General features: G+C 42.0%; 1 protein-coding gene across 1 annotated transcript in view; it reads left to right on the forward strand.

The window, feature by feature from the left end:
• Nucleotides 1-15666, forward strand: part of GPR176 (G protein-coupled receptor 176) — a 128063-nt gene extending 112397 nt beyond the window's left edge. Inside the window, 9 exon segments of the mRNA XM_030318525.2 lie at nucleotides 6460-6712; nucleotides 12402-12712; nucleotides 12715-12865; nucleotides 12867-13120; nucleotides 13123-13166; nucleotides 13168-13301; nucleotides 13303-13435; nucleotides 13437-13470; nucleotides 13473-15666. Of these exon segments, the coding sequence (XP_030174385.1) occupies nucleotides 6460-6712; nucleotides 12402-12712; nucleotides 12715-12865; nucleotides 12867-13120; nucleotides 13123-13166; nucleotides 13168-13301; nucleotides 13303-13435; nucleotides 13437-13470; nucleotides 13473-13519 (1361 nt within the window). The 3' untranslated portion in view covers nucleotides 13520-15666.
• The last annotated feature ends 383 nt before the right edge of the window (nucleotides 15667-16049 follow it).

The following is a 16049-nucleotide window of genomic DNA, read 5'->3' on the forward strand; positions in this document are numbered from 1 at the left end:
CCGTAGAAAGACGGTTGGTATGGTGACAAGACCTAGTTAAAAACCAGTGTGAATAGGTTGGTCCCACTGGCATCAATGAAATTGTGTATATATAAGAAGAAGTTTGGAAGGATAAATACTTTAAGCTTACAGATGGTTGTCAATGGGTGGGTAATTTTTACTTTTTTATTATTTAATTTTACTATCTTATTTATTGTCTGAATTAAAAAAATTAACTATGTCTTCCCTTAATAACTATAAGACACGATAAGGTGTTTCACTTGGGAAACACAAAAAAAACAACCCCAAACAAAAATGGTGCCCTGAAGTTTTAGATCTCCCAAGTAATTAGAGCAGTCCTGATGGCCAAGGTATAATCCATATTACACAATATCAGAACTGTAGCCCAGAAAGCAAGGCTCTTGAGTTTCATTCTCTTTTGTTTCATCCTGCCTTCTCCTTCCCTGTGCAGCTTCCAATAAGGAACCATATTTTTCACTTTTTCCTCTTCTTTATAAAACAAAATATATGCTTTCAATGGCTAAATATAAACTCTATGGTGACTACATGAATGAGCTCATTTTAAAAACTGGAAATGAATGGATTAAAGTTAATTAAAATCTGTCTATCCTTTCTGTTTTGTCAACGATGGTGAGCAGCTGGGAAAGATGCCACGAGTCAACGAGCATGGATAATAAAAAAATTGGTGAAAGATGTCATCCTGTCTTGTATTTCTGCTCTGGTAGGAAAAGCTATTTCTACAGCTGTAGCTCAGCCTGTGTCCACAGGCCATGTGAGAAGCTGAGCGGCAGTCTAGTACTGATCATTGACCAGAGAAGGATTTCCTTGGGGGCTCTATAGAGGTTATAACTAGAGCTCAATGTGATTTGGCATGTTTTTGTTTCCAGTACTGGGGGAAAAGCTCTCTTTGAAAAAAAACCCAAAAACAATGGGTACTTTGGGGTGCTCAGTATGGTGAAGGCTGACAGTGAGTGACGGTGGTAGTGCTCCTTAGCTGTCATCAGAATTTAATACACATACAATAAAGGATTCCCAGGGCCCTTCAGGGTCTTATTCAGTTGGGCTGAGACACAGGAATCTGCATTTTAAAAGCTTCCCAGGTGATCCCAATGATTATGAAGATTTAGGAACCATAGGTCTATGGCATAGTAGGAGGTGTCTACTTCACATAGAATATTTATATTTCTTGGTGCCTGGCTCTCCTTTTTTCCCCCTTCTTTTCCTATTCTCTCACTTTAAAAAATTATGGAACATGTTATTTCTTGGTTTTCACCTATGTAAATCCTGTCTATATTTATGGGACTACTAAGAGGCTGTTGACCCTTGTTGACCCATAGCTTGGGGTCTGGAATCTAACCTAAATACTTCTTTGGCATAATGTGTGTGTGTGTGCTATCTGTCGAAATGTCCTGTAGATACTGTTTACCAGTATCTATTATCCTAAAGATGATATCTGGCTTTCACCCTAAAATTAGGAGACATAAAAAGCAAAACAAAACAAAAACTCACTGTCAAGAGACACAGAATCACAATCTTAACTCAGGTATGATCCAGATATTGAAATGATCACATAGAGAATAATTAAAAACTATGATAATCCAGGATAATCTCTCTATCTTAAGGTCAACTGAGCAGGAGCTTTAATTCCTCTTGGTCATGTAACCTAACATATTCATAAGTTGCAGGGATTAGGATATAGACATCTTTGGTGATGGGGCATTATTGGGCTTACCACATACCACATGTAATTAGAATCCCAGAAAGAGAAGTGAGAGAGAATGGGCAGAAGAAATATTGAAGAAATATTGACTGGCCAGGAATTTTCCAAAAATATAAAAGGTATCAAATCTAGATCCAAGAAGATTGGAGTGCCTGAACCAGGTGTATACAAACACACAAAGACGCGCGCACACACACACACACACACTCCTAGGCACATCATATTCAAACTGGTAAAAAACCAAAAAGAAAGACAAATCTTTAAAAAAAATTTTTTTAATGTTTATTTATCTTTGAGACAGAGAGAGACAGATCATGAACAGGGGAGGGTCAGAGAGAGAGGGAGACACAGAATCTGAAGCAGGCTCCAGGCTCTGAGCTGTCAGCACAGAGCCCAACACGGGGCTCGAACTCACAGACCGTGAGATAATGACCTGAGCTGGTCAGAAGTTCAACTGACTGAGCCATGTAGGCGCCCCAGAGAAAGAGAAAACCTTGAAGGCAGTTGGAGAAATGGACAGAATACACACAGAAGAACAGAGGTAAGATTTATGGCAGACATATTATCAGAAATATGAAATCCAGAAGATAATAAAGTGACATCTGTCAAGTACTAGAGGAAACTTCATTCAACTCAGAAAATTATACCCAGCAAAAATGTCTTTCAAAAATGAAGGAAGGGTGCCTAGGTAGCTCAGTTGGTTAAGTGACCAATTATTGATTTGAGCTCAAGTCATGATCTCATGGTTCATGAGACTGAGTCCCACATCTGGCTCTGTGCTGATAGTGTGGAGCATGCTTGGGATTCTCTCTCCCTCTTCTCTCTGCCCCTTCCCCACTCATGCATGCATGCTCTTGCATGCATGCTCTCTCTCTCTCAAAAATAAATAAGTAAACATGAAAACATTTTTAAAATGAAGGAAAGGGGCACCTGGGTGGCTCAGTTTGTTAAGTGACCAACCCTTAATTTTAGCTCAGGTCAGGTCATGATCTCATGATGGAGAGATTGAATCTCAAGTTGGGCTCTGTGCTGGGCATGGACCCTGCTTAAGATTCTCTCTCTCTCTCTCTCTCTCTCTCTCTCTGCCCCTCCCCATTCGCATGCGCATGCACACTCTCTCTTTCACAAAAATAAATGAAGGAAATTGAGGTGCCTGGGTGGCTCAGTTGGTTGAGTGTCCGACTTCAGCTCAGGTCATGATCTCACAGCTCGTGAGTTCGAGCCCTGCATTGGTCTCTGTGCTGACAGCTCAGAGCCTGGAGCCTGCTTTGGATTCTGTGCCTCCCTCTCTCTCTACCCCTAACCCACTCGCATTCTGTCTCTGTCTCTCTCAAAAAATAAACATTAAAAAAAATTAAAAAAAATAATGAAGGAAAAAGGGAGACATTCAGACAGACTGAGAGAATTATTAGCAGACCTGCTCTACAAAAATGTTAAGGGAAGTTTTTCAGGCATGAGGAATAGGATAGCAGGCAGAAACTTGGAAATACACAAGGAAATGAAGATCTCACAAAGTGGTTTAAGTGAAGATAAATAAAAAAACTTTATGTCTCATTTTAAATACTCTCAAAATTAATTGTTGAAAATAAAAATTTCAGCGATATATTTGGGTTTGTAATTTATATAAAAATACTGTATGACACTGGAAGTGCAAAGGTTAGTAGGAAGGGGTTAGGAATATACTGTTAGAAGATTGTTACACTACATGTGAAGCAGTATAATAGAATTTGAAAGTTAACTGTAATTAAACATGTAAATAGTAACATAGGGAAACCCATTACAAAAAATTTTTTAAAGTATGTAAAAGGCAATAGTAATAGAATGGAATCTGAAAAGTATTCAATCCAACATCAGGAAGGTAAAGAGGAAAAAAGGAACAAAGAATGGATAGAACAAATAGTAAACAAGTAACAAGATGGCGGGTTTTACTCCAACCATATTAATATTTACATTAAATACAAATGATCTAAGCACATCAATTAAAAGAGCCAGATCAGTTAAAGAAGTAAGAGTCAACTATTGGCTACCTATAGGAAAGCCACTTTAATAAAATACAGGCTAAAAGTCATTCCTGTTATTATCTGGCATGTTAATTAAAACATTACTAATAATTCATTTTACATAATTCTTTTAACCTAAGAGACTCTGTTCTTGGTTATTTTTTGGCTGCAAACTGAAGCTAAGAAGAAATTTAAAATTCCTTTCTACACAAAGTAGTTGTCTATTTTCGTTTCTTCTATTATGGAATAGTATTACTTGCGTAGATTTGCTCTTATATTACATGGTGTTTGCTGAGTATAAACATACTCTGTAGTCTTTCTAATCCTTGCTGATTCACTTTGGCCTCTCTCTTGGCTGTTTGTCTTCTCAGAATTTTTCTTATAATTTAACATTTGCCTCCGCTTTTCATTTGCTTTTTCAAGTTTCAGTTTTTAGAATATTCTGTGTGGTATGTTATTTTTTTATAAAAGCATGACCACGAATTTTCTTGCTGCTGTGAGTCTGGGGAAGCTGAGTGTTTTTAAAGAGCACTTTGTTTTCTCAGGAAGATTCCCAAAGGCACATTATTTTCCAAGTCACTTTTGGAATACTTTATTTTGGTAATTAGTCTCTTTAACACACAAGGATATTAGTTTCAAAGACGCCAAGCCTGTGAACCAGTTAAAAAGGACAGCCATTGTCAAAAAATTTTAGAGGCAAAATTTAGTTTGCAAAATATTTCCTGGTTAGTTCCTCAAGGTCTGTCAAGTACTGTCTGTGAGTAGTAGTTAATTGACATGTCTGCGTCTTCAACATCAATTATTTTTAAGTAGGAAGTCTACCAGGTAAAGAGAAATCTTTATTTATAGTTTAGATTGGGAGGAATGATAGAGCACAGTACTCCCAGGGAAAGTAGGTTTGTCCAAATGGTTTTGAGGGTTGTGAGTGTGTACCTTGTTGCTGTGCCCATAGCCTGGGCTTTGAATATTGTCATGGAATCTAGTATTAGAATATATAATGAGAATATATCAGGAGAAGTAATGGGTACAGAACTTGAATTATTTCCAAGGGGGATTAGGTGATTTATTTATTAAAAAATTTTTGTTTAATGTTTATTTATTTTTGAGAGAGAGAGTATGAGCTGGGGATGGGCAAGAGAGAGAAGAAGACACAGAATGCGAAGCAGGCTCCAGACTGAGCTGTCAGCACAGAGCCCCGACATGGGGCTCGAGCCCATGAACTGTGAGATCACAACCTGAGCCAGAGTCGGTTGTTCAACTGACTGAGCCACCCAGGCACCCAGATTAGGTGATTTAGAACATGATCTCTAAATAAAAAGTATCTCAAGGTTGAATAGTGTGTTACGTAAAACGTATACTTGTCCTTAGTGTGCCTTATGAAGCTAAAAAGAATCTAAAGTGCTAATAGGATGAAATGACCAAATATATAATTATCTTACTTGGTTATGTGTTTATTTGTGTGTCTGCATGTGTATGTGTATGCTCATGTGCTTGTAAGTGTGAGTGAGAATGTGAGAGAGAGTGTATATGTACACGCATTTTCTTATGTGTGGTCAATTAGGCATTGAGTGTGGGTGCTCCTTTCCCAATATTGTGGTCCGATTCAAGTTCTTAGAACCAAATAATTCAGTTTTTAAGTGAGGAGAGAGGTAGCTGAGAAAATGAGAGAGGTGGGAGGGTAGGAGAAAACCAGGAGAGTATAGGCCTGTGGAAGCCGCAATAGGGAAGTGCTCAAAGATGTGTCATTGCTGCTGGAGGTCTAGAACAGTACACACCTGTATGGTAGCCTCAAGTTGCTATTGAGGACTTGAGATGCGACTAGTGCAAATTGAAATGTGTTGTAAGCGTAAAATAAAATGTACACCATGGGCACCTAAATGAATATGATATTATATGGCAATTATGTTTCAGTTTAAAAAATGCACACCCGGCATGCCTGGCTTACTCAATTGGTTAAGTATCCAGCCCTTGTTTTCAGCTCAGGTCATGATCTTACCGTCGGTGCCCCATATTGGATTCTTCTTTAACAGTGCAAAGCTTACTTGGGATTCTTTCTCTCCCTCTGTCTCTCCCCAGTTTGCTCGCTCTCTCTCTCTCAAAAAATTAAACAAACAAAACAACAAACACTGGAAAAGCGCATACCAAATTTCAGAAACAGGTACAAAAACAAGAATGAAAAGTATTTCACCAGTACTTTTGAAAAGTAATGATTACATGTTGAAATGATAATGTTTGGGATATACTGGGTTAAATAAAGTATGATCTTAAAATGTTACCTACTTCTTTTTTATTTTTGAAAAATATGGCCACTAGAAGTTTTAATGGCACGTATGGCTTGCGTCCTATTTGTCTTGCAGAGTTTGGCAACATGGAGGTTGTTCGCAAACTTGGTAAAAGTAGGCTGCGTGAGATTAAGTAATGTGTAGCAAATTCTTTATACTCAGATGAGACCGAATCATTACCTTATACTGTTAAGTCTAAAGTTAAATAACAACAACTTACCACTAAAATTTCTCCTAGACTTTTGGTGCGTACATAAGTGATTTAATAATTTTACGCACATTGACAATGTAATATGTAAGTATTTAATGATTCTTTGAAATAAACTCTCAAATGGCTTTTCAATCTTTTTTTTAACCGGTTTCTTTTTTTCCTTTTTGTCTTCTTTCTTTCTTTTTATTTAATTTATTATTTTTAATTTAAAAACTTTTTTTTTTTTTTTTTTGCATATCTGGCCAGGAAACTTCATGGTGTTATGGTCAACTTGCCGCACAACCGTGTTCAAATCTGTCACCAACAGGTTCATTAAAAACCTGGCCTGCTCTGGGATTTGTGCCAGCCTGGTGTGTGTGCCTTTTGACATCATCCTTAGCACTAGTCCTCACTGTTGCTGGTGGATCTACACCATGCTCTTCTGCAAGGTCGTCAAATTTTTGCACAAAGTCTTCTGCTCCGTGACTATCCTCAGCTTCCCTGCCATTGCCTTGGACAGGTAAGATCAGGTAGCCAGGGGTTCACATTTTTTTTTTTTTCAAAGTGCATGGAAATATTAGCATCACAAAGCAAAATGGCCAAATAGTCGGTGTTCCACACTTTGCTTTGTAGTCTGCTTGGGGTCAAGTGAAAGAGAACGAACGTTTGAAACAGATGACTCACAAAAGTCATGGTTGATTTCACGGCAGCTACAGAAAATAAGACCTTTGGAGGAAGATGTGGCATTTGTGGGGGATACATCATGAAGTTGCTGGGGCAGGACTGGATCATGATGTTGCTTCAGCTTGGTTGGAATTGGTGGCATTGGCGTTGCAATTTGTAGTAGATTGCGCACCTGATTGATAACTCTGCAATTAGTGCTTTTTGATGTAGGATGAAAATGTTTCTGGAAGAAAAAGGGAACAGTCCAGTGGTTATTTAACAAATGACTGTATAACCAGTTGGAGTCGGCAAGACAACGGCAGAATTCCTCCGGAGGACTTATTTCCAAGCCTTTATACTGTGGTGGTGGTTGTTTTCTCTTCCCATCCTCTTTGTAAGGGTGTTCATTTGGAAATGAATCATATTTTAGCTACTGCCATCATACATAATTTGATCAAATTCATCAGGGTCAAGTGTGAAGATTTCAGTAATCAACAGCTTCCTGTCTTCTCTTTTTGTTGATAGCACTTAGTGAAGACCATTTCAGATAATAATACATTTTAGAGAATAGAACTAAACAAGCAGACAAAAGCTGGAAAGCATTTTGCATCCATGAGTACTTTCGATTTCAAGATTTACAGAGAGGAAAAGTTCCTGAGGGGAAGTGTTGGCTCTCTGGCTTTATCCTCATTGATAAATTTAACTACATTTTGGATGAATTTGGAATTTTTAAACTCGTTGTCCATTCAAACACACTTAATTCCTTAATGATCTATGAGGGCATGGATTACAGAACCAATCTGTGGAGTCACTTCAGCCTCAGACCTGGAATTCTGATTGAATCAACTGCCCAGGGTCATCTGCATGGAAGGACACGAGTCACACAAGTCCCCAGTGTACTAAGAGGAGTCATTGACTTTGCGGGTAAGAGAGTGGGCTCTGGAGCCTTAAGTTAGCTTTAAGTCCTACGCACACTGCTTTTTTGCTGGGTTGCTTTGGGCAAAGTGGCTTAACCTTTCTGAGCCTAAGGTCTCAGTAGTAAGAAAAGTTAAGTGAATATTTATGGCCTGTGCTTGGAAAGGCTGCACCAATACTTGTTTATCATGAGGTTTCTCTTTTGATTGGCACAGCTTTCCTTAGATATATTGTCTGCAATTATTTTTACCGTCAGATCTTGCTAGGAAACCACTCTAGCTCTTTGGGAGTTTATCACTAGAATTTCACCATCTACAGGGTCAGCAGAAGCAGGTGACAAAGCCAAATGTCACAGGCCAGGGTGTTTTTGTGTCTGCATTCCTGTTCATAGGGGTCAGTAACCCAGCAGATGCAGCTAATTGTTACTTTGTGGGTATCTAGACTCCGTAGGCAAGACTTTTCTATTTTCTTAGAAGAGAAATCAGAAATCTGGAGTTTTACCATTTTTTATTTTTTTTAAGATTTTATTTTTTAAATGACCTCTACACCCAACGTAGGGCCTGAACTCATGACCCTGAGGTCAAGAGTGGCATGCTTTACCAACTGAATCTGCCAGGTGCCCTGAGTTTTACTATTTTTAAATGTTGGCAACTAATTTTCATTCAAAAAAGATTATGTGCGTCACTCAATTCCTTCAGCAAGCTGAACGTGCCCCATGTCATGCCATTTTGCCGTGCGTGTCTCTTCCATGCTCAGCAAGATGTCTCTGAATATCTGGAAAGTGCCATCGCACAGCCCTGGAATCGAACAGGGTAAGGTTGGAGTGAAAAGTCCACTTATAGCCGGGTGGATGCCCTAATGCATTTTGTGTTTTAACTATTCCATGTTCACAGCAGGGGTCCTTCCCATGCTCCTTCTGCCACCTGCTCGGTGAGGTCTTCCGTCTTCCGTCTGCGAGATGGGCTTTTCTTTGTTTCTTTTTTTTTTTTAAATTTTTTTTTTTTAACGTTTATTTATTTTGAGACAGTGAGAGACAGAGCATGAACAGGGGAGGGTCAGAGGGAGGGAGACACAGAATCCGAAACAGGCTCCAGGCTCTGCGCGGTCAGCACAGAGCCCGACGCGGGGCTCGAACTCACGGACAGCGAGATCATGACCTGAGCCGAAGTCGGCCGCCCAACCGACTGAGCCACCCAGGCGCCCCGGGCTTTTCTTTCTTGAAAGTGGTCTTCAACCGTTTTGTGGAGATACTATTTACATGTCATAAAATTCACCCATTTTAAGTGTACAAGTTAATGAATCTTCGTATTTTTACAGAGAGGTGCAGCCATCACCGCAACTGACATTTAGAACATTTCCATTACCCTAAAAAGAAACCTCCTGCTCGCTTACAGTCACTTCCCTTTCCCACCTATGGACCAAGGCAACCACTGACCTACCTTCCATCTCTCTTTGTTGCTTTTGTGGACATATCTTATTGTGGAGTCATTCGACTTGTTGTTTTGTGTCGAGCTTCCTTCACTCAGCTTAATGTTTTCAGGGTTCATCCATGCAGTAGCTTTACGGCTTCATCCCTTTTATCCCCAGTTCTGTTGAGATATAATTGATGTATAGCAATGTAGAAGTTCAAGGTATACAGCAGAATGACTGGGTTTACGTATATTGTGAAATGATTGCCAGAGTAAGTTTAGTTAACATCCATTGTCTTGTACAGAAACTCCCCGACCCCCCAAAAAAGAAAAGAAAAAAATGTGGTGTTTTTCCTTGCGAGGAGAACTCTCAGAATCTACTCTTAAAAATTTTGCTCCATTCTTTTTTTTTTTTTTATTGTTGAATAAAATATTCCCTTGTGTGGATATGCCCATGTTTTGTTCACCATTTACTAGTTGACAGCATCTGGGTTGTTTCCACTTTCTGGCTGTTGTGTATCATGCTGCTATGAGCCCTGGAAGATTTTTTACAATAGGATGCAGTAAGAGTGTGAACACAGGATTCTGAACATGTTGCCATCGTGCCTGGAAGCTATGCAGTAATCCCCGAGGGTTGGTTCTGGGCCCTCAGTGTTAGACAAGAAAATATGTAAACAATAAGAAATCCTTATTTCTTTTCAGCCAAAAATCTTATTGTATTTTTGCTATGATTTAAAAAAAACAAAAGTACATAAGTCGTTGTAGTAGGAAAAAAAAGACTGGTAAAAAAATCCTATTTTATTATACAGAGAAACAGATTACTGTCAAGTGTAAGTAGGGCGATTGCATGAAGATGAAGGGAAGACCATCCTTTCTCTCACTTCTTTCTCAGATATTTGTGTCATAGCTCTGAGTCAGCCAAGTTAGTTTGGGCGGCCACTTCCTACATCATCTTCTAGTGATGTAAAATTAACAAAATGATTTATAGTGAGCCCGTGTGCTTTTCTAATACACAGTGGGAGCCTGGTCTTGTTACCTGTCAGTTGCTAAATGGGAATGTGTTCATGTGTGGGCCCCCACACACTTTACAGTGGACTGATGAGTTGTGATTAGAAATGTATGCATACTCAGAGAAAGACATTGAGGGCATGCATAACTCTTTGTTATGTAATTCTTTCTCTTTCTTTCCCTCCCAGAAAGAGATCTAGAACACATTTCACCACATTCCATCCGTGCCTGATCATCCATGGTCATATGCTTACATCGTATCTCCCTCAGCCTGGAACATTCTCCCCCCAGCCTGTCCCCTGCCAGACTCCACCACAGTGCCACCTTCTGTTGACATTTTCCCAGGTGCTCCTTTTCCAGTACCTCCTTTGTGCACACCTCTAGAAGAGCCATCATCTCCTGTCATAATTGCTCATCTGCATGCCTTTTTCCGCATGGAGTTTAGGCATGTTCCTGTGTGTCTTTTCAACCTTTGTAACCCAGTGCCTGGTGCAGTACCTGGCATATAGGTGGTGCTCAGAGATCCTTGGGCAGAGAGGCACGCATGTTATCTGACCCCATAAGTGATGAATGTTAATAGAGGTGGAAGGTCGACTCCAGCTTTAGCTGACCACAGAGACCTATGCTCACCATAGGTCTGATGGCTGGTGGCAGCCCTTCATGACAGATATGGTTCTTAGGGTCTGAAGAAGTACTCAGTTTCCCTAAATCGTTGGTGATATTGAAACATAGTGCTTTTTGGGGCGCCTGGGTGGTGCAGCGGTAAGCGTCCGACTTCAGCCAGATCACGATCTCGCGGTCCGTGAGTTCGAGCCCCGTGTCAGGCTCTGGGCTGATGGCTCAGAGCCTGGAGCCTGTTTCCGATTCGTGTCTCCCTCTTCTCTGCCCCTCCCCCGTTCATGCTCTGTCTCTCTCTGTCCCCCCAAAAAAATAAATAAACGTTAACAAAAAAAAATTAAAAAAAAAAAAGAAACATAGTGCTTTTGCAGTTCTGATCACGTTAAAGCTTGAAGGAAGAAAGGGCTGATCTGATTTTAACAAAAATCTAATCGTGCAGGCATTTTAGACGTAATGTTCTTAGGGTCACTGAGTGATTATCATGGGAACAATGGCTATTGAGCAGGAATAATTTTTGTCAGTTGAATTGATTTTGTGCAAGGACCCTTGTCAGAGTCCGTCCTTCACATGGGGCTCATCTGCCCTGGGCGGCTTGTAAATGCTAATGATATCCATGCGTGCACTGTGGCCCAAGGCTGCTTGGGTATGTCTGTACACAATTTCTTTCTCTTAGTGGCTTTGAAAATTGCACTTACGCTCTTCTAGCCTTGTAAAATTTTTTTACAAGTTACCCTTTACCGTTAAATTGAAAAATAGATGTCTTTACGTAGAGGGAGACATCCTTTATATTGAAGGCACTCTTTGGGACCTAATGCTAGTGGCAATATTTATAACTAGCTATGAAATGAAATGATTTACTTGTTTTCCTTATAGTCTTGAGAGTCCTATATGACAGGGCTCTTCTCTGCTCATTTTTTGAAAAGGTACTTTTTTTGGCCTAGTGTACTTCTATTATGTGGGAAAGTCCTCAAAACTTAAGGTCTAACTCCTTTTTTTTTTAATGTTTTTTTAATCTTTATTTATTTTTGGGAGAGAGAGAGAGAATGTGAGCAAAGCAGAAACAGAGAGAGAGAGGACACAGAATCCAAAGCAGGCTCCAGGCTCTGAGCTGTCGGCACAGAACCTGACCTGGGGCTAGAACCCACGAAACCCCAAGATCATGACCTGAGCTGAAGTCGGACGCTCAACCGACTGAGCCACCCAGGCACCCCAACCTTTTTTTTTTTTTTTTTAACTTAAAAAAAAATGTTTCTAAATTTATTTTTGAGAGAGAGTGTGGCAGGGGAGGGGCAGAGAGAGAGGGGGACAGAGGATCCAATGCAGGCTCCAGGCTGAGAGCAGGGAGCCCGATGCGTTACTTGAACTCACGAACCGTGAGATCGTGACCCGAGCCGACGCAGGAGGGTTAACCAACTGAGTCACCCAGGTGCCCCAAGGTCTGACCTTCCTAATTCCTCCAGTGGTCCGTGTATCTTAGGCAGGATAAAAGAACTTGACTCATTTTTCCCCCTCTCGCCTACTTTTGGTGATGTAGATTCCCCAAATGTAAACAGTATCTTCTCCTGTGAAATGAATTTTTGCTTGCGCATTTTGCAGGTACTACTCAGTTCTTTATCCGCTGGAGAGAAAGATATCTGACGCCAAGTCCCGTGAACTGGTGATGTACATCTGGGCCCATGCCGTGGTGGCCAGCATTCCTGTGTTCGCAGTGACCAATGTGGCCGACATCTATGCCATGTCCACCTGCACCGAAGTCTGGAGCAACTCGTTGGGCCACCTGGTCTACGTGCTGATCTATAACATCACTACCGTCATCGTGCCAGTGGCTGTGGTCTTCCTCTTCTTGATACTGATCCGACGGGCCCTGAGCGCTAGCCAGAAGAAGAAGGTCATCATAGCAGCTCTCCGGACCCGCAGAACACCATCTCTATCCCCTATGCCTCCCAGCGGGAGGCAGAGCTGCACGCCACCCTGCTCTCCATGGTGATGGTCTTCATCTTATGCAGTGTGCCCTACGCCACCATGGTTGTCTACCAGACTGTGCTCACGTCCCCGACACGTCTGTCTCTTGCTGCTCACTGCCATTTGGCTGCCCAAAGTCTCTCTGCTGGCGAACCCTGTGCTCTTTCTTACTGTGAACAAATCCGTCCGCAAGTGCTTGGTAGGCACGTTGATACAGCTGCATCACCGGTACAGTCGCCGTAATGTGGTGGGCGCAGCGGGTGGGGTGGCCGACGCCAGCCTGGAGCCCAGCCTGCGTTCGGGCAGCCAGCTCCTGGAGATGTTCCACATTGGGCAGCAGCAGATCTTTAAGCCACGGAGGACGAGGAAGAGAGTGAAGCCAAGTACACTGGCTCAGCCCGACCTCCAGGCCAAGGAGATACTTAGCACCTGCCTGGAGGGAGAGGGGGAGCCCCAGTTTGCGCCTCCTAGGCCGCTCCTGGGCGCGGCGGACTCTCTATCCCAGGTGGCGCCAGCGGCCCCGCAGAACCTGAAACATTGCCGACAAGTATTGTCTGCAATTTGGCTTTGGGCCTTTCGAGTTGCCTCCCCAGTGGCTCTCGGAGACCCGACACAGCAAGAAGCGGCTGCTTCCCCCCTTGGGTAACACCCCAGAGGAGCTTATTCAGGACAAAGATGCCCAAGGTAGGCAGGGTGGAGCGGAAGTGAGCAGAAACAATAAAGTGAGCATTTTCCCGAAGGTGGATTCCTAGTAAGGATTGTAAATCCCTGGAAGCAGCAGGGAGCTCCCGCACCCCTGCCCTCCCTTCACTCTGGCCGGCCCTGCGATTTGTGTGATCTCATTGCAGCCAACTACGGGTTGACTCCTCCTGTGTGGGCCAAATGCTTTTGGAATGAGAGGGAAACCTATACAAAATCAATTGTCCTCTTTATTGAGGGAGTATATATACTTATCTCAGTGATGTGTGTCCTTGGTATAAAGTTGGCGTTCCTCTCTGTGGAGACAAAAGCTGGACGGTGTGGAAAGGGCCTTGCTTGGAATGGGCCCTCCATGTGCATTTTCTGAGGACCCAGCAGAAATATAGGGAGAGAAGAACATCCGTGAGCTCAAAGGGAGTAGGGGCCCTCTGTGGGAAGCCCAAGATAATTATGGAGGGATGTGGCCACAAAGAAAATGCCCATTTGATTCACTCAACTATGACAAGTATTAAAAATGTTTAATATTGATCTGTATCTTCAGGGGAGATAGGGACTTGGCATTTGACACCTGACACCTTTTCTCTAGAAGGCCTGATCTTATGACTCAGTTTCTCCTGAAGCCCTTCGTCTCTTTCACTGGGCTGTAGACAAGGAATGGCTATCCCACCCCCATCCAACAGACATGGCAACCGCTGTGCCAGGGGGTGAGCGAGGAGATACTCTCTTGATTATCTTGACATTCTTCTAACATCACTGAAGCCTCAGAAAATTATGTCTGCAGTGCTGGTTGGAAAACATTACAAGCACTTTACCAGGTCTTGCCCCATTAAATTGCATTTTTCAACCAAGGGGAGAGAAGCTAAGAGGTAGAGAAGAAAGACAGAAATGTCCGTACCCTGTAGTCTTCTCTCTTCCGATGTTGATCTCGTGTGAAAGGGGCTATGTCGCAATCAGTAGAAGTGAAGTGCATTGAAAAAGATGATCTTGTGCAAACTCTCGGGATTCAGAGGTAATTAAAAATGCAGAGTTAGTGTAAACTGGATCCTCTGGAAACATCAAGCTAAAAATACTTGATTAGGAAAAGGGGATTCTGCCCAAAAGAGGGAGAGAAGTCTGACAAAGATGGCTTCCTTCTGATAAGGACTCCAGAACCCGGGTGGCCAGTCTCGTTTTCAGTCTCTTTGCACAACTATGGTTCTCCCTGCGTTGTGGACACAAAAGAGGAACGGGACAGGGAGAAAGATTTAATCATTTTAAATGCCAAGGCAGCACATAGCCCAGGTGAGCTCTTCACTTCCTCTTTTCCGGCAGTTTTAGCAGGAGTCCAAGGGCATAGAGGAGGAGGAGGACAGTGTCCTCAACAGGTTAGCCTCCTGGGGGCTCTTATAAGCAATTCAAGTCCGTTTTGGGGTAGATGCACCAGGCTGAATTCCAACCACAGGTGACACTCTACTTTTAATGAGGGCAAATCAAGTGCCAGCTCCACTGTTCTCTCTAGGACATTTTGTTCTTGTTAATAGTATGTGGGGAGGACCATCCAGTGCCTTGAGCAAGCTTGAGTGAAAGTAGACATTCTCACTGGCAACCTTCCTTCCGATTCCAAGGGCAGTGGTCCTCACGGAACCCCTCCTTTAACCACACGGGCCTCCTGGCCCTCGGCGGAAGCTCAGACTATGTGTGGGGAGTTTCTTGTGATGTCTGGTGTGGTGTGGTGTCTTGTGATTCCAGAGTATGAACCCAAAGTCCCTTCCTCGGAAGAGGGAAATCCTCCCTCTTTGTGTTTTGTCTCCTTGCAGTGTCGTGCGCTCTTAGCACAAACAGGGGACTGCCACATCCTCTCCGTGTGCCCCCTGCCCCCAGCCCTTTGTGCATGCTATCTATAGCTTCGTGCCCTGGTAGTTAATGGTGGCCCTTCAAGCTTATCATTCAAAACCTTCCCAATCGTTAAAATTTCCACCAAGGAGAAACGTAATCTGTCAGAAAATTGTGTCTACTTTGGAAGAATTGTCAAACGTAGCCACTTTGGTGTTGTTCTGATAATATTATATGTACAACTAATGCATTCGGGTGAGGCACAATTGGGTAGTTCTTTCTTATGTATGTTTGAAGCAGATGGTTGACTTCTAGCAGGTCATTGCCAGGTATATTTCTATAGTCTTTGAAGAATTACATTTTAATAAAAAACTGAAAAGTCATTTCGGAACTCAAAAAAAGTTTAATGAGCTATTTTTTTTGTTTCTTCTTTTCACTCTCAAGTGGGCATATTAATGTAAACAATGAATGTTGAGTTAATCAAAATTACCGTGATAGTGGGAAGGTAGAGGAGAAGTAGACGGGATGATTGTAGGAGACAGCAATCCTCATCTACCCTGACAAGAGGCAAATTATGTCCAAAATGGGTAGTGCGGAAGAGAGTAGAATACACATATTTAGAAATAACGGAGATGTGTGACTGTCCAACAGCTAAAATTATGGCAGGTCCTGGTCTCTGGGACTGCTTTGTTTGTTTTAAGCCTTTTTGTTATATTTTAAAACATTCTACATATCTAGATAAAAATACAAATCAACTTTTAAAAACTTCCG

The sequence above is a fragment of the Lynx canadensis genome, chromosome B3 (genome assembly GCF_007474595.2).
Source record: "Lynx canadensis isolate LIC74 chromosome B3, mLynCan4.pri.v2, whole genome shotgun sequence".
NCBI classification, from domain to species: domain Eukaryota; kingdom Metazoa; phylum Chordata; class Mammalia; order Carnivora; family Felidae; genus Lynx; species Lynx canadensis.